General features: G+C 35.4%; 3 protein-coding genes across 3 annotated transcripts; 2 read left to right on the top strand and 1 right to left on the bottom strand.

Moving 5' to 3' along the window:
• Positions 1-2,425: 2,425 nt before the first annotated feature.
• On the top strand, positions 2,426-6,276 carry LOC120629404 (polyadenylate-binding protein 1A). Its single transcript, XM_039898344.1, has 3 exons — positions 2,426-2,945; positions 3,397-4,181; positions 4,749-6,276. Exons 1-3 carry the CDS (start codon positions 2,753-2,755, stop codon positions 5,595-5,597), a joined length of 1,827 nt encoding a protein of 608 aa, XP_039754278.1. The 5' UTR covers positions 2,426-2,752; the 3' UTR covers positions 5,598-6,276.
• A 3,279-nt stretch (positions 6,277-9,555) lies between these two features.
• On the bottom strand, positions 9,556-11,174 carry LOC120633810 (glycylpeptide N-tetradecanoyltransferase 1). The gene has a single exon (XM_039904171.1). It carries the CDS (start codon positions 11,104-11,106, stop codon positions 9,694-9,696), a length of 1,413 nt encoding a protein of 470 aa, XP_039760105.1. The 5' UTR covers positions 11,107-11,174; the 3' UTR covers positions 9,556-9,693.
• Positions 11,175-20,115: 8,941 nt separating this feature from the next.
• On the top strand, positions 20,116-23,018 carry LOC120633446 (60S ribosomal protein L13). Its single transcript, XM_039903657.1, has 5 exons — positions 20,116-20,208; positions 20,342-20,606; positions 21,220-21,369; positions 22,038-22,190; positions 22,874-23,018. Exons 2-5 carry the CDS (start codon positions 20,364-20,366, stop codon positions 22,988-22,990), a joined length of 663 nt encoding a protein of 220 aa, XP_039759591.1. The 5' UTR covers positions 20,116-20,208; positions 20,342-20,363; the 3' UTR covers positions 22,991-23,018.
• The last annotated feature ends 12 nt before the right edge of the window (positions 23,019-23,030 follow it).

The raw sequence follows: 23,030 nt of genomic DNA, 5'->3' as shown, positions 1-23,030 counted from the left end.
TTTTTTTAACTCGGCATACTTCAATTCATCTACGATTGCTACATTCATACCATACCCTGTGCATCCACCAACGCCATTGTGGAGGATTTTTGAACTGTTATTTAGCGCATACACTGGACACTTTTTCAACTTTTCTCCCATATATGATGACTCTCCTTACCTCTACCCTCCATAGACCCAAGGTAAGCGTAACTTGTGTAAGTGTTATGGGTACTTACTAAGATGATTAATGAATTATTTTTATGAATAATATACATATATACTAATAATTTATATAAGCACCCGGACATTGAAAAACATTCATGTTCATCAAACAAACATTATCCAGTTATTCCAGATTGAAATATTTTGTGTTTATTGTAAACTTTAAAAGTTTAGCTTTTGGAAATACAACTTGTATGAGTAATAATATGTTACAAGGAAAAGTGAAAATATTGTAAGTGCAGTCGACACGGCTTAAGGGTGCGAAGAACTTATAAAATATGTTTATATTTTGTAAAATAAAATAAATATCGTATCGTTGATTTAAATATTAACTTATGGTCTAACCCGGAAATCGAACAAAAGCAATGTGTAACTTGGTCATGAAAACCCATTTTATCCTAGACTTATATATCAACCATCCCGGATAAAATGCATTGTCTTATGTCCTTGTAGCACAATCTACTATTAAACTCAATATAAGGTTCTTGTGGCAACACCTAATGTCCGAGCGAGAACTATGGAGGGTAGAGGTAAGGAGAGTCATCTTATATGGGAGAAAAGTTGAAAAAGTGTCCAGTTGTTGCGCTAAATAACAGTTCAAAAATCCTCCACAATGGCGCTGGTGGATGCACAGGGTATGGTATGAATGTAGCAATCGTAGATGAATTGAAGTATGCCGAGTTAAAAAAAAAATTGGTTGCCTGTAAAGTCGGTATACGGGCGAAAGTTTTACGTGACAACGTCTTTGAGTGGTAAAATAATTTTAATGTGAATATTCATTCGTATAGTAGGAAGAAGGATGAAATAATAGTAACAATTTAAAACATTTATTTATACAAAGAATTATATTTAAAACATTAATTTATACAAAGAATCTCGCACTGAATTTCATATTAACAAAATTTTATTTTTACCTTTACACATACATACGTATTTATATACAAATATACATACAATAACTTGCAATACATTTGCGTACAATGAAACAGCGTTTACTACAAAGGGACGCGTGCCTTTCACTTTTTATGTCTGTCTCTCTCGCTCTTAGGCGGGCTAACCATGCCCGAGTGGAAGGGACGCGTGCCTCTCACTCGCTCTCATTGTGAGCGCATAACGTGAGCGGAGCGTAACGCAGTTTCTTGAAGTGTCACCCGGCAAACCAATTTATAAGACGTTGTCACGTCAAAAAAATATGGCCCTGCCTGTTTATGCACCACGTACGCGACATGCCGACAACAGTGCATGGTAAAAAAGTTAAAACAGAGCTGATCCGCCAAAGCGGCTGGCAATATATTTATTTGGCTTTCTTTATTGGCTTTCGGTACTGTGCTTTTTATTAAACAACTCAAAAGAATGTTAGGCCTCCATAACTATTGTGAAATTACATTTAAAACTTTATTATTTAACATAATATGTTACCAATGTTGTGATCCTTACTATGTTTTGTATGTTTGTTTGTTTGTTTGTTTGTTCGTTCGTCCTTTCTTCGTGTCTTATTTCAGGAACCAGTTAACTTGAATTTTGGCATAGAGTTACTTGAAAGGACGGAGAGAAATATAAGCTACGTAAGGCTACGTATGGCAACTGGAATAAAAGCGGAGGAAGAATGCAACAGGCAGTATTTAGTATTTTTTTCTTTCTATTTCGGCCATTCCTATATTTCTATACCGGCAATCTACACCTACCTACTAATTTTAAAAACTTTTGCCAAAGCTATGAATATCAAACGATCTCTGATGAGTGATGACAAAGCAGCCTACAGTTAATTCACAGTTCTTTTAACTCTAGCTGTAAGGTTGGCGTAATTTATTGATATTATTCATATATTTATTGTTATTTAATTAAAACGGACTAACCCCATGTCTGAAAAATGTTTATCTGTATATTTTAAGTATTTTTGTTTATATTATTCATAAGAAAAATATTCATCAGTCATCTCTCTACTATTCTATTCTACGCTTACTTTGGGACTAGAAAGCGATGTGTTTTGTTTTAGTATATCTATTTATTTATTTATAATAATTAAATAAATGTTTTAATGACTAATGTCAGAGGTAAAATAACTGTGTATGGACTGTATAAATTTTATAACTGCTGATAAAAGTTACCCCAAATGACGATCATGTTATTTGAGGTTACTTTTTACTGCTAGCCATACTAAGTACGCCATTTTGTTTTTGTCTTGCACAAGGCTACAAGCTGAGTGCACAAGTCACAAATCACAAACGTCACCTTTTCTTTGGTGAGCAAGGTGTGTTCACGTGAGGTTGTGTGGTCCCTCCGAAATAGGTCACACAATCCTCAGAATTTCGTGAAATATTCTTGTAAAATATAAAAAAAAATTATAAAATTAACAAAAATCCAAAAAAATAGTAAAATAATAAAAAATAACGGGAATCACTCGATTTTAAGTTAAGTGTACGTAAGCGTGCAACGTGGTCTAAGGAATGCGATAAGTAATCGTGAAGAGAAAGTGAAGTCGTTTTTTACAAAACTGTTAACAATAAATTAATGCTTTTTCTAAAACGGTCACAATAAATCCACTAAAATGAATCCTGGGCCACCTAATTATCCGATGGCTTCGCTGTACGTAGGAGACTTACACTCGGATATTACTGAGGCCATGTTGTTTGAAAAATTTTCTACCGCTGGTCCGGTTCTTTCTATTCGCGTATGTCGGGATATGATAACTCGTAGGTCTCTTGGCTACGCTTACGTAAATTTTCAGCAGCCTAGTGATGGTAAGTTTCCATTTTTTTAATTTTATTTAATTTTACATGTTCATAGCATAGTTAAGTTGCACAATTTTTGTTATCTGGGAAGATTAAAATTTTCGATTGTTTCTAATGTAAAATGTAATTCAAGAATTGGTATTTCTTCACTTCATTCGTTAGGTTACATGTATCAGTGGCAGAATTAAAGGTTATTATAGTGTGGCTTTCTAAATCTAGATAGTGGGGATTGGCCTTGAAGTCTGTTTCTACGTGACTTTATTCTTACCAAATACATATTTTTTTTGATTGATAATTAATTTTTATCGTCAGTTACGTAAAGATTTACATTCTTCTTTTTTTTTAAAGTAGAAAACGAGGATATTATTGTCGATCTTTGAAGCTTTAATCAATGATATATTTTATTTTTGTACATGAATGATTCTTATACAGAATTAACAGGGAGTTTATTTTGTTTTAGCTGAAAGAGCATTAGATACTATGAACTTTGACATGATTAAAGGCAGACCTATTAGAATTATGTGGTCCCAGCGTGATCCATCTCTCCGCAAGTCTGGTGTAGGAAACGTTTTTATAAAAAATCTTGATAAATCCATAGACAACAAGGCCATGTATGATACCTTCTCAGCGTTTGGGAACATTTTAAGCTGTAAAGTAGCTCAAGATGAAAATGGGGGTTCTAAAGGCTATGGTTTTGTCCACTTTGAAACGGAGGAAGCTGCTAATAAATCTATTGAAAAAGTTAATGGTATGCTTTTGAATGGCAAGAAAGTTTACGTAGGTAGATTCATTCCTCGTAAAGAACGTGAAAAGGAACTTGGAGAGAAAGCAAAATTGTTCACTAATGTTTATGTGAAAAACTTTGGTGAAGATTTTTCTGATGAAATGCTTAAGGATATGTTTGAAAAATATGGCAGAATTACTAGCCATAAAGTAATGTATAAGGATGACGGAGCATCCAGGGGCTTTGGATTTGTAGCATTTGAAGATCCAGATGCAGCAGAAAGAGCATGTATGGAACTTAATGGCAAAGAACTTGTTGAAGGCAAGCCGTTGTATGTGGGACGTGCTCAAAAGAAAGCTGAGAGACAAAAAGAATTGAAACGTAAATTTGAACAACTGAAATCAGAGCGTCTAACTCGCTATCAAGGAGTAAATCTGTATGTTAAAAATCTAGATGACACAATTGATGATGAAAGACTCCGTAAAGAATTTGCACCATTTGGCACAATTACTTCTGCCAAGGTATTTATAATGTAGTTAATATTAATGTACATAATTTTTCATAATGATGGCATGTAGAACAGTAATTATGTTTGTAATATAAAGAGTCATTAATTTCTATTAAGAAAATATCTTATATGAATACAGTTCATTAAGAAAAATAGTGCCCCTTAACTGATTATATTAACAATTATCAGTCACTTAAATGTACATCTTCAATAGGCATGTGGATTTCGTGTTTTGTAGGGATTTTTATGGAATTTGTTTCCAACTACTCCCTATAAATTGTCGGTCCAACATGGTGGTCTACAATTTTCTTTTCTTGCCTGAAAAATATCTCTGTATGGTCTATAATTTTATAACTTATGCTTTGAAGTCATTGATATTTCATTCAGTTAGAATATTAAGGTGTATCCTAAGTATTTTGTATTCATAAATTACCTAAAATCTTGTCAGGGATATCAGTTCTCTATGTGTTCTGTACATCTAACAAGTTGCAGCTTGAGATGTCTGTGAACTAGATTTTATTAAACTAAAGATGTGAAATTGTTCATATTTTCTTTATTAACAAGTTCATTTTATTTACAGGTTATGTTGGAAGATGGTCGTAGTAAAGGATTTGGATTTGTTTGCTTCTCTTCACCGGAAGAAGCAACAAAGGCAGTAACTGAGATGAATGGACGTATAGTTGGTACCAAGCCCTTATATGTTGCTTTAGCTCAACGCAAAGAAGACCGCAAAGCTCACTTAACATCACAATATATGCAGCGTATGGCAAGTATGAGAATGCAACAAATGGGACAAATTTTCCAACCAGGTAGTGCTGGTGGGTATTTTGTACCAACTATTCCTCCTGCACAAAGATTCTATGGTCCTGCGCAAATGACACAGATCAGACCACGCTGGACTGCTCAGCCCTCTGTGAGACCAAGTAGTCAGTCTGCTGCTTCAGCTTATCCTAATATGCAAGCACCCTTCCGCCCACAACCTCGTGGTCCTACACAAGCAGCACTACGTACCTCACTGGGAGCAAGACCTATAACTGGGCAACAAGGTGTTGCTACGGGTCCATCTATCCGAGCACCATTGGTAACTAGTAGTCGTCCAGCTGGATACAAATATACTGCTAACATGCGTAATCCTCCAGCTCCACAACCAGCCGTACACATCCAAGGTCAAGAGCCATTGACTGCATCAATGCTGGCTGCAGCACCTCTTCAAGAACAAAAGCAAATGTTGGGTGAACGTCTATTCCCTCTTATTCAACGTATGCATCCTGATTTGGCAGGAAAAATAACTGGTATGCTTCTGGAAATTGATAATTCTGAACTGTTGCATATGTTAGAGCATGGGGAGTCCCTCAAGGCGAAGGTGGATGAGGCTGTTGCTGTTTTGCAGGCTCACCAAGCTAAACAGCAAGCCACAAAGAAAGATTAAGCTTGGTTTTGACGTGATGGTTTCTTTCTGCTGTATTCTTTTTTATTTTAAAATGCTTTTAACATCTTTATATGTATTGATAAGTCCCGGTCATAAAAAAATATATAAATAAAAATTGAAAAATGAAGAAAATGTGGATTGCATGGCTCCAAAATATTATTACTTTTTTTTATAACATTGGACATGCAAATCTGCAAACAAAAATAAAGAAACTCAACATTTCTATGTATGAAACAGTTATGCTAATGAGCAATTTTGACTTTCTATATTGACCAAGAAGTTGATTTAAGTTTAGTCTTTAACTTTTCTTTCTTTCTCCCAATGGAGTTGGCTTTTGTTCTTGCAATTATTAGGGCATGAACACATATGCAATACGTCACCTTATGCGACGCTACGTCAAGGGTCGAGTTAAATCAAGCTAAGTATTTTTTATGCCCAGAAACATATTATCAACCTCTGAATTTAAATGCGATCAGGTATTGTTTGCGTGGCGCCATGTGGTGTGGGGTGGCAAGTTGCCAATGTGTTCCTGGCTTTTATTGTTTGTCTGTCTGTCTTATTTTATTTTCTTATCAGTTTTGTATTGGATATACCTTGTATTGAAAACTTGGTCTCCAGTCTCAATTGATTGTAATTTGTACTATTGTTACATATTATATTCTGGAATATTCACAATAACTATGGTTGTTTTATTTGATACCTTTTTTTAACATTTAGGTAGTTGATTAATCAATCTTGATCAAATCTGTCGCTGAGTGCCAAATAGCATTGTTCTAACCGCGGGAAAAAACATTTTGCTCTGACGACGAAAAGTAAGAGTATGCGATTTAACTGACACATTGTTGGAATATGTTGTGGAACAGAGTAACTTAGGGTATGTGGCCCGAAGTGTAAAATGAAATTTTAACTTCAGTAAGATAGAGCTTGCTCTAACTGAAGGAAATGAGCAGTTTTTAGTATAATACCCTGCTATTTTGCGTGATTTATTGTAGGAAACATAGTTCGGTTTTTGAAAATTCTAAGGCCAAGAGAATAAAGCTTCCCAGTTAGTATTTTATGTTAGCGATGGTGATAGCCTAACGGGTATAGCTTCGGCTTCCCTTTTGGGAGCACTGAGTTAGATCGCCAGCGCGCAGCTTCAACGTTTCAGAGTTAAGTGCGTGATAGAATGCAGCAGAGGCATGAATCCAGATATACTTAATATGGCAAATCCTGAGTTTTTTCATGTAAAGTATACCTACTATCCATTGAAGTTAGTATTTTGGACAATCAGTGAAAATAAAAAATACCTATCTAAGTAATTTTTCACATCCAACGTGGTGGGGCGTACCCAGGGCAAAGTTATTAAAAGTCGCGGGTCGCCGTGTTTTATCAACGGTAAGGTTTCTTTGCATTTATACGTTCGATTGCATATTTCTAACGTCTCCCAGTTATCTATTTTCACAAATCTTTAATGTACCAACAGACAGATAATCATATAAAATAATTATAAAAAATAATTTTATTATATGTATAGAATAATAAATAATAATATAAATAAATATACAATGACAATACACACATCGCCATCTAGCCCCAAAGTAAGCGTAGCTTGTGTTATGGGTACTAAGATGACTGATGAATATTTATATGAATAATATACATAACTACTTAGAATATACATACAAACACCCAGACACTGAAAATCACTCATGCTCATCACACAAACATTTTCCAGTTGTGGGAATCGAACCCACGGCCTTGGACTCAGAAAGCAGGGTCGCTGCGAACTGCGCCAATCGGAAGATTGGTAAGCGAATGGTACGAGGTAGGTACCTACATACCTATCATTCAAATATCCGACAGCAATTAATAGATTTAATGCTATTTAGGTAGGATCGTTAAGTACCTCAAAGCAACATTTTGTTTTAATAACTGGACAGTTTCGTTTTTCTAAACGGTTAAACAGAGAAACCGGTTCTTATTTAATTTCACTCAATCGATTGATATAAACCGGTTATACGAACTTTAATTTCAGATTTTTTTTTTATTTGCTGCACGCGCTGCTATAAGTACGTAAAATCTGAAGCGGCAGAACATTGAAATGGTTATAAGCTGACCCGTGCAACTTCGTCTGCACCAAATCACGAATAAAATGACAATTTCTAAAAAAGAATCCTAGCTCGATCTATTTATCGCCCCCGAAACCCCCTGTATAATAAATTTCATGGAAATCGTCGGAACCGATTCCGAGATTCCAATTATATATATACAAGATTTGCTCGTTTAATCGATAAGATAAGTTATAAGAAAAATGTCGTGCATGAACGACATTTTTCTTAAATGTCTTGCTTTTTCTCTGAAATTAGCCAAAAGTGTCGTCATATTATGGGTATCTAAATAATTTTTATTCCTAAAATTGAGTTTTTCTATTTAAACATTTTGATTTATAAGAATCGATATATATGTATTTAAAAAGATGTCGGACGGACGCATCACGAACTAAGCTAGGCATTTGTCTAAGCCCTTGTATAAACCGGTTAATATTCGACATATTAACCGGTTTATACAATATTTCGACACTCGTAACACCTTAGTGCGAGTGTTTAAGCACTCCTTTGTGAACAAATAAATAAAATAGAGTATCACTGTGTCCATTAGGAGATTTCTGCTGTATACACTTTTATATATGAAATAAATAAATTATTATTAATATGAGTTTAATAAACGTTATGATATCGTTCGCTCATTAAAACGGTAACGTATAGCATTTCCGTTCGTTCTATCATTTAACCGGTATTACGCAGAACATTAAAATAATTCGGTTATTAACCAAAATTTTCCGGTATATATCTTATAGTGGTACATGCTGAAGGGTTGGACTTGGATACTTCACGGGAAGCATAGACAATAAATGGACATTTGTCCTTTGTAATAGGACTTGCAATTTGCATATTTTTTTATGCCTCTGAGAGGGAGGGATGTACATTGTACATATTGTTGATATTGACTTCGAATAGAGGAGGACGCTGACGTTGGATCACTAATTATTTTTTCACACGTTTGCGTCTTTGCGAGAGGTAGGTTACGCTGTGTGAGGACATTGAGTCATGTTGGGAAATGGTAATGGTCTCTTCCGGTTCGGGTTTTATCGCCCTGACGCTTTAAACCTATTATAACGCCAACTAAGGAAAACTAATGTTTTAATTAGACAAATAAAAAAGAAAACACTTCAAATGCCTCTATCACGTGGAGCCTCAAAATTTCGCTAAACGAAGTCCAAATTTATTATTGTAAAATACGTGTAGGTACTTCACGTAATTTAAATTTGAACGCCATTGCCGCCACTTTTATTTTCCTTCGTGATTTGCCTCATTTCAACTAACCCGACCTTTAAAATGTCAGCGTAAAAAACACGGTTGCCTATTCCACGTTCAGTTAATAGACGTGGTATACCACGTCTATTAATTTAACTCTGCCTTGCCTGCCTTGTTTCACCCCCGTTAGTCACTGAACGAAGTACTATAGTTACTAAAGCTTTAAATGCAAAACTGTATTTTTTTTGTCCGCCTAGGTCTTGGCCGCATATCACGCCGAAACAACTAAAATAAAACAAGAGACAAACTATCATATGAAGGTTTTTCCAACAGGACAGCTTAGAAAAAGCGGCGTGGATTACAGGCGCTAAGGTTTCTATTTGTGGCTGAATAATGTAAAACTTTTGAACTGATCTTAACGAAATTAGGGATTTCGCTGTAGCTAATTTTCTGTAGGTAAATGCACCGCAGGTAAACTTTGTAATCTCTTAGGAAACCAGAAGTTTTATGCAGACAAAGTTGCAGGCTTGTAATACAAGGAATCAGCTAGGGATAAATGTCCAGGAGATTATAGATTATATTACTAAGGACATACTTTCCACACCTTGATACTTATACTATGGCTGAAAAGGTGGAACATAAAATAACATACATGTAACAAGTTTCTAGGATAATATATAATTTATTAGACCTTTTAATGCTAGAACTATGTTTCCAAATTATGAAAAGCTTACTACATTTTGTGAAAATACCAAAGAAAGTGAGGAGTGAACTCATAAAATATATTTATCACCAATTTATCACTGCAGAACTAACCCAATTTTGTGAGGAGTTATGCTAGGACATCTCCAATTATACAAATAATATTGCAAATTACCATCACCAATACCAAATTTAAGAGGTTCTAGAAATTCTTTGTTATCCATAAGATCAAGAGCATTGAAAACATCAAACCCAGAATTTCTGGCAGTAATCAATGCATCAAGCATCAAGTCAACCCATGGTGTTTTCGTAGATACATTATAAAAGGAATATGCTGCTTTTAGAACTTTGTGTACAGGATGATAAACAATAGTGGACGGAAGTGTATAGTAACTTACAAAATCAGTAATAGAGCCATCAGAAGCTTCCACCACATAACTATCAATAATTCCCAATTGGGTAACAAACCAATGTTTAAAATCTTCTTCTGAAAATATTGGCACCAAATCAAATTTTAGTAAATAGTTATTTAAAAGTTGAACAACTTTATCAGAGTCCTTTGGTTCCATTTTTCGAAATCCTGGTGTCTTTGGTATATCAGGGAGTTTAAAAAGCTTAAGAGTTCTTTGCATTGTCATATTTCTAGATAAGTGGCTGAATTTGATATCAATTAACTTTTTAGGATTCAAAGACCTGTGCCAGTAACGACAAGTAGCAATTGGCTTAGGCAACACAATTCCTGCTGTATAAACACCTTGGAAAATTCCTGTCAAATTAACTCTTCTTGTTATTTCCCTTATCAGCACAGGGGCAACACGCTTAGCTCGAAGTTTTTTATGAACACATAAAAAGTTAATTTCTACTACAGTCTGAATATGGTCATAAATTCTTAAATTGGCTGGAATAGCAGATATAAAACCTACTAATCTACCAGATTTAACTACACGCACGCCACAATGCCAATCCATCCTCCAACCTGGAGGCTGGAGAGCCCACTTCAGAAAATCCGTTTGATAATCAAAGCGGAACATGCAATCATCATCTTCAACATAGTTTTCATTCAACAATGTATAAAGTTCTTTTAGTACGAGCGGTTCATTTAAATTTAATGTATCCCATTGAAACCCGTCAGGTAAAGTATATGGTTCTGAACGTATTTCTTCAGGAGTCTTTGGTGGTTCAATAGGTTCGTTGGTAATTATTTTCTCGTACATTTTTGGAACCGGTTGAGTCGACCAAAACTGATACGACTTGTGTAAAGCTTCTTCAGTAGTTTTTGCTGGTTTCTGCTGTAGGTTTAATACTTCCATTGCCATTTTAAGATCTTTTAAAGAAATATTTTGATGGATGTCCCCTGAATTAGGTAGCGCTAATGCATCGGAAGTCACCGAAACTTGATTATCTCCATCACCACCACTACGCTTTTTTTTGTTCTTATTTTTCTTTTTTTGGTTTTTATCTTCGTTTGACTTTTGATATTCGCCGGATTGAGTAGTCTTATTTTCTTCCATTTTATAAAATTATTCCTATTTCGAGCCGAATCAAATAATTGACAAGCAAGGCAGATACCACAGATGAACTACCATAGACTACAAATATAAAAGGTAGATACTCAACCTTCCACAGAATAATATAATTAAAAGATCTCGCACGATGAGTTGTATACTCATCTGTAAGATGTACTATATAACATCAAAGAGGTTACGATTCGAGCCGAATCAAATAATTGACAAGCAAGGCAGATACCACAGATGAACTACCATAGACTACAAATATAAAAGGTAGATACTCAACCTTCCACAGAATAATATAATTAAAAGATCTCGCACGATGAGTTGTATACTCATCTGTAAGATGTACTATATAACATCAAAGAGGTTACGATTCGAGCCGAATCAAATAATTGACAAGCAAGGCAGATACCACAGATGAACTACCATAGACTACAAATATAAAAGGTAGATACTCAACCTTCCACAGAATAATATAATTAAAAGATCTCGCACGATGAGTTGTATACTCATCTGTAAGATGTACTATATAACATCAAAGAGGTTACGATGGTAACATATTAAATCAATGGATAAAAAGCTTCTCTATCCTATTGATCTAGGAATGCAATATGCATTCAATGTGGTTAAGTATAATATATTGTTTGCCCATGACGGCCTATTCCGTAAAAAAATACCCGACAACGCCCAAACAATGCACAAACAACAACAGGCCTCGGTCAGGTTGACTGTTGCGAGTTGGATGGTGTTTTACCTCAAGGCGGTCCCTTTGTCTTTTACTCTATCAACCACCTTTACGCTGGTGACTTTATACGCAGCTTTATACGGCGGAAGTTGACAACTTAATCAAGCCATTAGGATTGCATTGGGGTCTATGCCAAGAGTTCCTAACCTTATTAAGCTAGTGTAAAAATATTCCAGTCCAAATAAAAACCAATTTCAGAATACACTATCATATAATTTGTCAATTACGCAGACAATATACTTCCAATTTAGAGTCTTAAAATAATTACTCTTTTACTAATATATTCGTTTCCCTTTTTCCTTTTTCCTTTTTAAAATCTCGCCAAATCATCCCAAACGCCCGATGTCGCTCCTTTCATGCTATCCTTTCTTCTTTTTTCCCCGCGTCGCTTTAGTCGCCAGTCCTTCCAACTTTCCAACGTGCCAGCACCTTCTTATCAAATATAAATACTCCAAATCCATTACTGTTTTTATCAAAAGGATTCATTTTATTGATTTGCATATCATTATATCGTTCGTTTTCGTATTGATAATCTAGCTTAGAATGGCATTTATCTGTGACGAAAATTCAAGTAACCTTACATTCGTCCATCCTGACGCCGTGTATGCCCCCATACACGCACCAGGTGATAACCTTACATTAGGCCGTACAATTTTAATCAACCAATTCTTAAATTCTTCTTTACTGCAACTAAACCAATCAATTCTCAGTTGCAGCACTAGTTTGCCTTGAACCAATCAATTCTCAAGGACTTTAAAGAATTACTGCAACTAAACCAATCAATTCTTAGTTGCAGCACTAGTTTTGCCTTGAACCAATCAATTCTCAAGGACTTTTATTTACTACAACTAAACCAATCAATTCTTAGTTGTAGCACTAATTTTGCCTTGAACCAATCAATTCTCAAGGACTTGTCTTCTTATCTTCCCATATGAAACTTTATGGCCAGTATGCGAACCAATCAATTCTCGCTCCTGACCTGCAAGAGAAAAAATCATACTGTAGATTTAATAGTTACATCCAGTTATTCATATTTAATCTTATTATATGTGACTACCTTAGATTACTTTTATTTTTTTAAGTAAAATCCTATGTATGCATGCTGTAATTTGGAGAGTTATTAAATGCTTAAGCATTTCAGAAACTATCAGTTGCAACATTACCAAAATTATCGTTCCCTCAAATCCGGAAATCGGAGCAAGTTTATAACTATCGTTACCAAGTACTACCACAATTCTTATCGGCTCTTCGTAAGAAAGCATTAGTTTTATACATTTACCCTCATTATTGAAAGAAAAATTACATCTACCGTAATATATTAACACAGATCTTAAGGAAATTTTTGAGTGGAGCAGGCAGTATGGACTTAAGGTTAATCCAGCTAAATCTCAGGCTATTATTATTGGAAGCCCTGGTATGCGTTCAAGGGTTGATTGGGGAAATCTACCTAGTGTTGATTTTAATGGTGTCACAATTCGGTTTTGTGCCTCTGTAAAGGACCTTAGTTTGCATCTTGATAAAGAGTTATCGTGGTCTGTGCAAGTCAGGGATTTGAGTAGAAGGACTTTTGGCACTTTTAGGTCGCTGTGTCGTCTGCGATCCATTCTTCCAATCCCGATTAAAGTTATGTTAGCACATTCTCTTTTTCTCTCTATTCTCGACTATGCGGACGCAAGCTATCTTAATTTGACCGAGGACTATCTGAACAAACTTGAGCGTCTTAATCTAGCTATTCGGTTCATATGTGGTTTACGCAAATATGACCACGTATCTGAATTTCGTCAGAAGCTTAAGTGGCTCCCTATTCGCCGTCGCCGGGATCTTCATGTACTTTCACTTCTGTACCGTGTGTTATTTAATCCTAAGACTCCTTCTTATCTTAAGGAGAAGTTTAAATTTCTTGGAGTGGAGTCTGAACTTAGATCGAGTCGTGCGCTGACTTTGAGCATGCCGTTCCACAAAACGAAGTTTTATAAGCATTTGTTCACTGTCAAAGCTACTGAATTGTGGAATGCACTCCCATTGAACATAAGACAGTCGAAGTCATTGGGCATATTTAAAAATGCTGTTAAGGCTCATTATCTCGCTCAGTAAAGACTACTATTATTATAGATTTATCTACTTAAACTCATATTTAAGTATTTATGGTATATTAAGATATGTATTAGTATATTTATTTTTTATATTTATCAATAGTATTTTTTTTATTTGTGTAGTCTGGTTTATGTATATTCGTATGTATGTACTAAATAGTGTACCCCACCTATTTGTTTTCTTTTTAGTTTTCCTAATCCTAAGGTTGCCTGGCAGAGATCGCTACTTAGCGATAAGGCCGCCTTTTGTATCCTGCTTCATTCTTCATGTGTTTGTTCTTTTTTTGTCTCGTTTTTCTGAGTGGTGTACAAATAAAGAGTATAAATAAATAAATAAAATATTTTTTGTTTTTGTTTTTCTTTCTCTAAAGGATGGATAAAAACAACTTGACTTCATCTCGTATTGTAATTAGATCAGGGGTACACTGGGTAATGTTTCAATTTCATTCATGGCGGGGTTTAATTCATTATTAATTTTAGCAGGAGTTTGCCCTGTAATCTTTTGTATCGTGTTATCCAATTCCTATTGAATCGCACCCAGTTTCTTATCCTATTCTTTCTCGTCATCTCTCATGTTTTGTGCTGTTAGTGAGTTCAGAATGGTGCGGTTATACCGCTCCACTTGGCCATTTGACCGTTGACTCCCCACTACATTCTAAACCTGTTTATTACTCTTATTTAGACAAAACCTTAAGAATAAATGAGATGTATAACAGCTGCCCCGGTCACTAATTAACCTATCAGAGTTGCGAAATGTATAAAAACCTTCCTCCAGCACCTTTATCACGTTCTGAGCCTTTGTGTTCCGTACCGATTTGATAAACACGAATTTTGTGAAAGAGTCTACGACCACCAAAATGTGCGTATGCTTATGCTTGGATTTTCCGAAAGGTTGATCAATGTGGTCGACCAAAGGTCCACCGACGTGATCAATGTACAGGGTGTGTAAGGGTGTATCTGCCTTCGGGATGAGCTGTAATAGTCCCTCTCATGTGTTGAAGTTTCGTTTCGCATAAGCACAATCAATGCATGCTTCAACATACTTCTACATTTTGCTTAATTCTGTTCTAAGTTTTTTTCAAACCCTAAATGTCCCATGTCGTCATAATTTATCCTGCACAATTTCCCTTTGGCACCACCCAACGAGCCTCTTTCCTTTCTTCATCTATGTACCTGTAGTTTATTGTCCCGTATTAAACTGTCCTTTATATACTGAAGTTCGTTTTAATTAATGTTATTAGAAAGAATATCGCGAGTTCTACCTAACTCTGCATTACCTAACTGGAGGGTTAATAACCAGTCTTTCTCACGTATGGTCAGTACAGCTGGTATTTTTCATGGAGTTGATTGCTTTCAGTCATTATAGGATTACGGGACAATGCATTGGCATGCGCCATTTAAACATCTGCCCTATATTCAATGCTACAATCAAAATCAAATCAAGTCTCTTTTGAGAATGTTGAACATAACGCAGTACAACCAGTTACCATCTTAAACGTGTTTCCCAATAAATAAATATATCCTGAAATTAATTTAGGTTCATTAAATAAATATATCCTGAAATTCTTTAATGAGTTTGAATGGATGTGCATACCACGGCTAGTTTCGACCTCGTACGCGTGATTTTTACCTTTGGGGACGTTTGCAAATCGACACTTCCCCGACTCCGTTGCAATAAGATGTTCCCTACTCCTATCATACTAGCATGTATAAATCGAGCTCCAATTCTGCATTCGGATCGTAGATAGCTAAGACTGGCCTATCTATGAAGTTCCTGTGCATCTGACCATTCCCAGGCGATGTTCTTTTTAAGGAGTTTATTAAGCGGATGTGCAATCAACGCAAACCTCTTGATAAACTTTCGTAAATAACTTACTAAATCCAAGAACTGTCGCACACCGTGTATATTCTCCGGACGTGGAATATCTGATTTGATCTGAATCTTTGTGTTTGACCTGACTTAGCACCTGTACCGCTTACCTCCCGAGATAGTTAATCGCTTTGCAGGAAACTGCACTTTAACCTAATTGAAGATTGTTTTAAGAGTATCAATACGAATACTTATAGAAGGTTTGCCAAATCAGCTTTCAGTTTTATGGCCTATTTTATAACACCGATTGCATTTCATTGGCGGTTTTGTACAATTTAAATATGGATGACCTTGTTCCTTACAGTAAAAATAATAAATGCCTTGTTAAAAAGTATTTCTTTTAGAATGTGCAGCTAGAACTCGATCGTTAAAAGTATTAGTACCGCCTGACATATCCCTACCTTTCGAGTTAAAAGGTTGATAAAGAATAGGATCCCTATTGCTTATTAAAAACTGTAAAAGTTGTTTCGGCTGAGAAAATCGCAATACTGGTGCGCTAGACCTCAGAGTTTTATCTCTGATCCCGTGAATGATGGCGCAAAGGCGCTTTTGCCCGTTATATCAAATTAATTTAACAATGCTTGCTTTTTATAATAATAAGTTTATATGGGTTAATTAAATTTACTTTTTCACCTCAACATATCTTCCAAACATTGACCCTAGTTAAGTTCAGTAGGAAACGCGCTTTTAATTTATCCATCCACTCGTATGTATGTGTGTCACCTTCCACAAGTGTACAAGACTGTTGACCATGCTTTATGGACTGTGGAATTTTAACAATATTATTGGACGAAAAAGAAGGACTACGTGACCTGATAATACGTGTAGTACGACGCTCGTGGTCGCCTCGTTCTCGTCGTTGCATCAGCATGAAGTGAACCTGCACGTGCCCTCTCAGTTGACGTTCCTTGTGAGCTTCTCTCGCGCTGCCTTAGAATTTCCCTTTCCCGCATTAGCTCCCGTTCCAGCCTCCGGGCACGTTCCCTGTCTAAGTCCAGCTCTCTAGTCCGACTTCGTCCAAGACGACTACGGCTGCGAGTGCGAGATCGGCTGAGATTCGTTGAATCTCGGCCTAGTCGACGGCTGCAGCCTGCACGACGGTGTCTCTAATTTTCGTTGTTCGCTTTCACCATCCATATCTATATTCTAAAACTCTCAGACCAAAAGAATATGTTAGTTGATATATCTCTATATTTGTATACCAGCATTAATATTAAAACACATACAGAGGTAAGTGGGTTTCACTGTTTATCCATTTTATCGGCCTTTCAAAACAATTGTACTGTGGCTCGTAGATGTCCAGCCTTTCATAACTCAATACGATAATCAAATTTAGATTCTCCGATTATGAATAATATACATAAATACTCATTATGTACAGATAAACACCCATACACTACAAAACATTCCATGTGTGGGAATCGAACCCACAGCTTTGGTCTCAGAAAGACTGATGACTGCCCACTGGGCCGATCGGCCGTTATTAATATCTAGGAACGTAGACCAATCTGAATGACAGTTATATTTTCAGAAACTAGGATCACTAAGTCATACGACTCCATTTAATAGAAATACTTTCTATTTAATCGAATCGACTTTAAAATCGAGAATTAATAATAATGACTATATTACATAAACCCATAGCAACGTTTATCATCATCTCATTTGGCGGTAAACTCATATTATTTATTAGATCTATAATATCAATTGTATCAAATTTAAAAACGCACTTAATTTTATATAAAATGAGTTATTACTTACGTAGGCTATGCCACTTCTGAAATGTAAAAATAATCCAGTCCAAATAAAAACCAATTTCAGAATACACTATCATATAATTTGTCAATTACGCAGACAATATACTTCCAATTTAGAGTCTTAAAATAATTACTCTTTTACTAATATATTCGTTTCCCTTTTTCCTTTTTCCTTTTTAAAATCTCGCCAAATCATCCCAAACGCCCGATGTCACTCCTTTCATGCTATCCTTTCTTCTTTTTTCCCCGCGTCGCTTTAGTCGCCAGTCCTTCCAACTTTCCAACGTGCCAGCACCTTCTTATCAAATATAAATACTCCAAATCCATTACTGTTTTTATCAAAAGGATTCATTTTATTGATTTGCATATCATTATATCGTTCGTTTTCGTATTGATAATCTAGCTTAGAATGGCATTTATCTGTGACGAAAATTCAAGTAACCTTACACTAGCGTGCGGTAGCACCAATAAATAATAAATTTTAACAAGTCGTTCAACAAAGATTTAAGAAAAATAAAACTACCCCAACAATGAGGCTGAGCTTTGTAATCTCCTCGAAATTTTTCAGAGTGAGTGAATCGCAAGCTAAACACCGCTGCACAAAAATGATCAAATAATTATTTTTCTTCTTAACCAAAGTCTGTAGTTTCTAAGGCGCCCAGGTTGGGAAGCCCTGGTCTGCTCAAGCGATCGTTGAATTATATTGGATAGAAGCAGGCGTAACTTTGATATATTATGAAAATTAAGCTTAATTTGCTATACTCAGCGAAAAGCAGCAGAATCCGTATGGTGTAATTTATAACTACTTCAATCTTTAAAATAAATCCACACCTAATATATAATCTTTAAAATCCACACCTAGTATATAATATAATTACAGACGTTTCGCTCCGACACCGGAGCATCCTCAGATGTTTATTTTACAATGAATAGCTGTTAAATGAAAAATTCATCGTTTCTTCCCCCCACCTCATCTTATCTATTTCCAATTGTTCCCTCAAATCAAGTCTCAACCCTTTGTATGTTATATTTATTATTTATGATTACGGGCTACGTTATATCCGCTGTCTAAAAGCTGTCCGCGTCGAGCTCAACGGCGACGTCTGAAACATCTCCTTGACGAACTTGATGATAAAATAACTACCGACAACGTGTCCCAGCAACACACACACACGCAACAAACACAGCGTCTTTGCCGGCGAAGACGAGGGCATCGATTTCTGAAGTCATCCGGACCCATACCATGGTCACAGGGGCGTTCAGACTAAATAATGATTAGTCCAAAAGTCCAACCACAGTCAGATTAACGTCGAACCGAGCCGAGGTCAGAGTCCTCGCAGGAGGCACCCTCGGGTCGACGTCTCCCACCTTCCCCCCGATGTCGTCGAGCCCTAGGGCTCTTCTCATGGCGCACTCTCGGTATCGCCCCACTCCCCCGGTGACGCAGTAGCAACCCCTCTGGTGGTTATCGGCAAGTGTCAGCATCCGAAAAATGAAAAAAGAACTTTTGAGTTTATATACCCCCTAAAACTGCTTATTGTCCACTCTGTTTTTACAGTTAAAACTAATTCTCAGTTGGTTAGTCGTTCTAAATGTCAAATCACATGGACGCCATGTGATCTAAGTATCCTAGCTACACGCTCTGAAACAGTTTACAGTACGGCCCAAATCCTTAACAATCAGCCTATGCTGTTTCTTTTTAATTGTTATGAAAGCAACCTGAATTTGAACCATTTGCATGTGCAATGTGATAAATTTTATTTAACTCTTTTCTATAATCCTCCTAAGTTATGGTATGAATAATAATCTATGTACTTAATTATGAAAAACTGCAAGATTATGCTGCTAAGGATGACACGATGAAGCTGGTGTTATCGTTATATGCAGGCTTACAATTAATCTCAAATCATTGCTTATTAATACAACGAGTTATTAGGTATCAAATCTAAGGAATTTAAGGATTTTTTAGGAAAAAATCGAAATAAAAATATATTTCTCGGAAGCTAGCGATTCAAAAACTTTTCTTAATTGACAGGTCTAACAATAAAGCTGTCCTTTCACAATGTTTTTCAATTGAAAAGAATATTTTATACAATTTGCAGACCATTAATTTATCAAATGATCATCTTATTATCAAAATTAAATGCAATAAAACGCCGAAAAAGCGCTTTTAATGAATAGGGAATCAGACTTATTTTCAGTGATTCACGTTCCGATTCACTTTTGTGTGGATCATTTTGTTTTAAATACTTTTATTACCTTTCAATTCTTTTCTCTAAAAAAAAGTAATCTAGGTAAAAATAAAGTAATAATGGAAGTAACGCTGTCGGTAATGTTCGCTTACACACAGGTGACGTACGACGACAGGTGAGTATACCAGTCTAAAAATACGATTATTTTTAGTTTTATTTATTATTATACATAAATATCATTTTACTTAAATATTAACTGAAAAATGTTTTTATGTTACGAATACTGTATTTATATATATTTTAGTTTTTTTTTTTAATTTGTGTCTGGTTGCCTATTGAAAATATCGATATGCAAATATCGATATTTTTAAAACATCGGTGATCGGTCATATGTGCGCAACCCTAAAACTGGAGTTTCCTTTTGACTTTTACGTTTAACCCTGTGGTTAGTTTTATTTATTAATCCAAAATAATTACGAATATTACTATTAATTTCAGGAAGTTAATTTATTGTTACGTTACATCTCGGATTGTGCTTTGTGTTCGAACTAATATTTTATGTCATATTATTATTTTAGGTGAAGTGGGGTTATTTCAATCATGGGGAAAGGAAATAACATGATTCCTAATGGCCATTTCCATAAGGATTGGCAGAGATTTGTCAAAACTTGGTTTAACCAACCAGCAAGGAAGCATCGCAGGAGGCAAAATAGAATCAAGAAGGCTAAAGCGATTGCACCTCGTCCAGTTGCTGGACCTCTTCGGCCGGTTGTTCGTTGTCCAACTGTCCGTTATCACACAAAAGTTCGCGCTGGACGCGGGTTTACCCTTCGGGAAATTAGGGTGAGATATTATTTTGGTATGGATAAGATTGTGATGCTTTTACGAAATTTTATTTGAACCAAGTATGTCAAAATATATCTTGTTATATTCTATTCAATTATGTTTCAATGGAGCTTAGTTGAAAAACAGTAAAGAGCTGTTCGATCACGCTAATCCTTCGATTTCGATCTTCTCATTCAACTGATATAAATTTGTAATATGAGCATATTGTCTTAGATAAGTGCAGAAAAACTTTGTGGGGCAGTATATAACCTTCGGTATTATGTTATAATAGGATATAACTTTTATAGCATGATACCGAAGGATATATACGATTTACTTAAGTTTACAAACTGATAATAGACTTATACATCAAGGTTACTGTACTTTTGATGAATTTCTGACAAGTTTCCTTGGAAGCGAGCTGCTTTGCACACTAGATAGAACTATGATAGTTAAATTGTAGAATGGTGTTTGAATAGAGCAACTGCTGTGTTTCTTGCTGGCTTCTTCTGTGTAAAATCTGCCTTCCGAACCGGTGGTAGAGTCACTACAAATGAGCATACTTGAAATAAATGAATGAAAAAAATATTATGTTATTCTTAATACTAAATATTTTATGACATCATTGTAGGCATCAGGTTTGAACCCGGCTTTTGCTAGAACGATTGGTATTGCTGTGGATCCACGGAGGCGTAACAAGTCTGTAGAATCACTGCAGACAAATGTCCAGAGATTAAAAGAATATCGTGCCAGACTAATTCTCTTCCCTAAGGGCAAGAAGGTAAGAAATAAGTATAACACATTTATTCTCCTTAAGTAATTTAAATAGTAAATCTTATCCTAACATAGAAACATTTTTTGTCTGTAAAACTCTACTCAATAATTTTGCACGTGTTTTTTGTTAATTCCAATTTAATAGAATTTAATCTTTAGTTCAGAGCAAAAAAATCTGTCAAATTGCTTTATCATAGCATATTTATTACTGTTATTTTCTTAGCAATAACAATAATGTCAATGTCTTAAGATTTTGCCTATGTTAAGTAATGCATATTCTGCAGTCATTTGTTGTAGTTAGTTTCTAAAGGGCTTGCTTATAATGGTTGTACTTGCTTTATTCATTTCATTTATGGAGAGTGTTAATGTGGGATATATGAGATATTGGCCTTATCTAAGGCCTCATTTGGAAATAAATGAAATAACATAATTGATAACCTGATTATAATGGTTACAGAATCTTAGTTAGATTTCCTTTGCCTCCTAACCTATATTGGAGCAGTAAGGTGACTGGACTAAACCCAGATATTTCTCATATTAGTAAAAGGCTGATGGAGATAAATCCTGTAATATGCAATTATTTTTTAATGGAACCAGAAACAGCAATTCTTATTTTCAATATTTACAAATGGCGGCTTCACATATTCAAACTAATAAAACTTTTTTTTTTTACAGGTACTGAAGGGCGAAGCTACTGAGGAAGAGCGTAAACTTGCTACACAGCTCCGCGTTCCACTAATGCCTGTACAACAGCCAGCTCCAAAATCAGTTGCCCGAGTAATAACTGATGAAGAAAAAGACTTCAAAGCCTATCAATATCTCAGAGGGGTAAATAAATTTTATAAACCTGTTTTACTTATTTTAAGGTCTCTCATTGTGAAGATTTTTGACAAAAACATGTGTTAAGTAATTACCCAATTTAAATCATTCAAATATTAATGAAAATATGACCACTGCTGTGTACATTGGTCTTTTGCAGGTAATTTCAGCTCCCTGTGCCTTGTTGAGTTGACTATTATTACAATGACTTACCCATTCTTTGTACACTTTTAACCACCTTTTTTTTAGTTGACACAGTTTTGCATTATTGTAGGATGTGATATTCTTTGAGGGTACAAACTTTCAGCCTCCTAAACAAGCTGAATCTGAAAAAATTAAAAATACCATATTTATATACTAAGAAAGGCTATACTGAAATGTATAACTGGTCACTTTGCTTAACATTACTGGTCTATAGTCTATAGTATACTTAATATTGGAACTTTGTTAAGGTCAGAAAGATTAGACACATGATAGGACAGATTTATTACATCTCACTCCTCGCTGTATTTGGATTGGCCTCCTAGTCAGTCACACAGGCTGAAATGGTGTCATTTTCATCCCCTTCGTATTCCCAAACAAACTTATCTTAATAAATCACTGGAAACACATTAAAATTGGCTTAGCAAAAGCAATAGTTAATCACTTAACCATATTTGATGATGTCAAATTTAAAAAACAATCTGTTACAGGCACGGTCAATCGCTAAACTCGTTGGCATCAGAGCTAAGAGACTGAAGGATGCTGCAGAAAACCCTGACGATGTCACTAAAGCGCCAACAGCCAAGGAACCTAAAGCCAAGAAGTGAAAACTCCAATAAAGTTGCCTAAAAAGTTTTTACATTTTTT

This window comes from Pararge aegeria, chromosome 2 (assembly GCF_905163445.1).
Source record: "Pararge aegeria chromosome 2, ilParAegt1.1, whole genome shotgun sequence".
Lineage (NCBI taxonomy): Eukaryota > Metazoa > Arthropoda > Insecta > Lepidoptera > Nymphalidae > Pararge > Pararge aegeria.
This window is presented reverse-complemented; position numbering and strand designations above follow the sequence as displayed.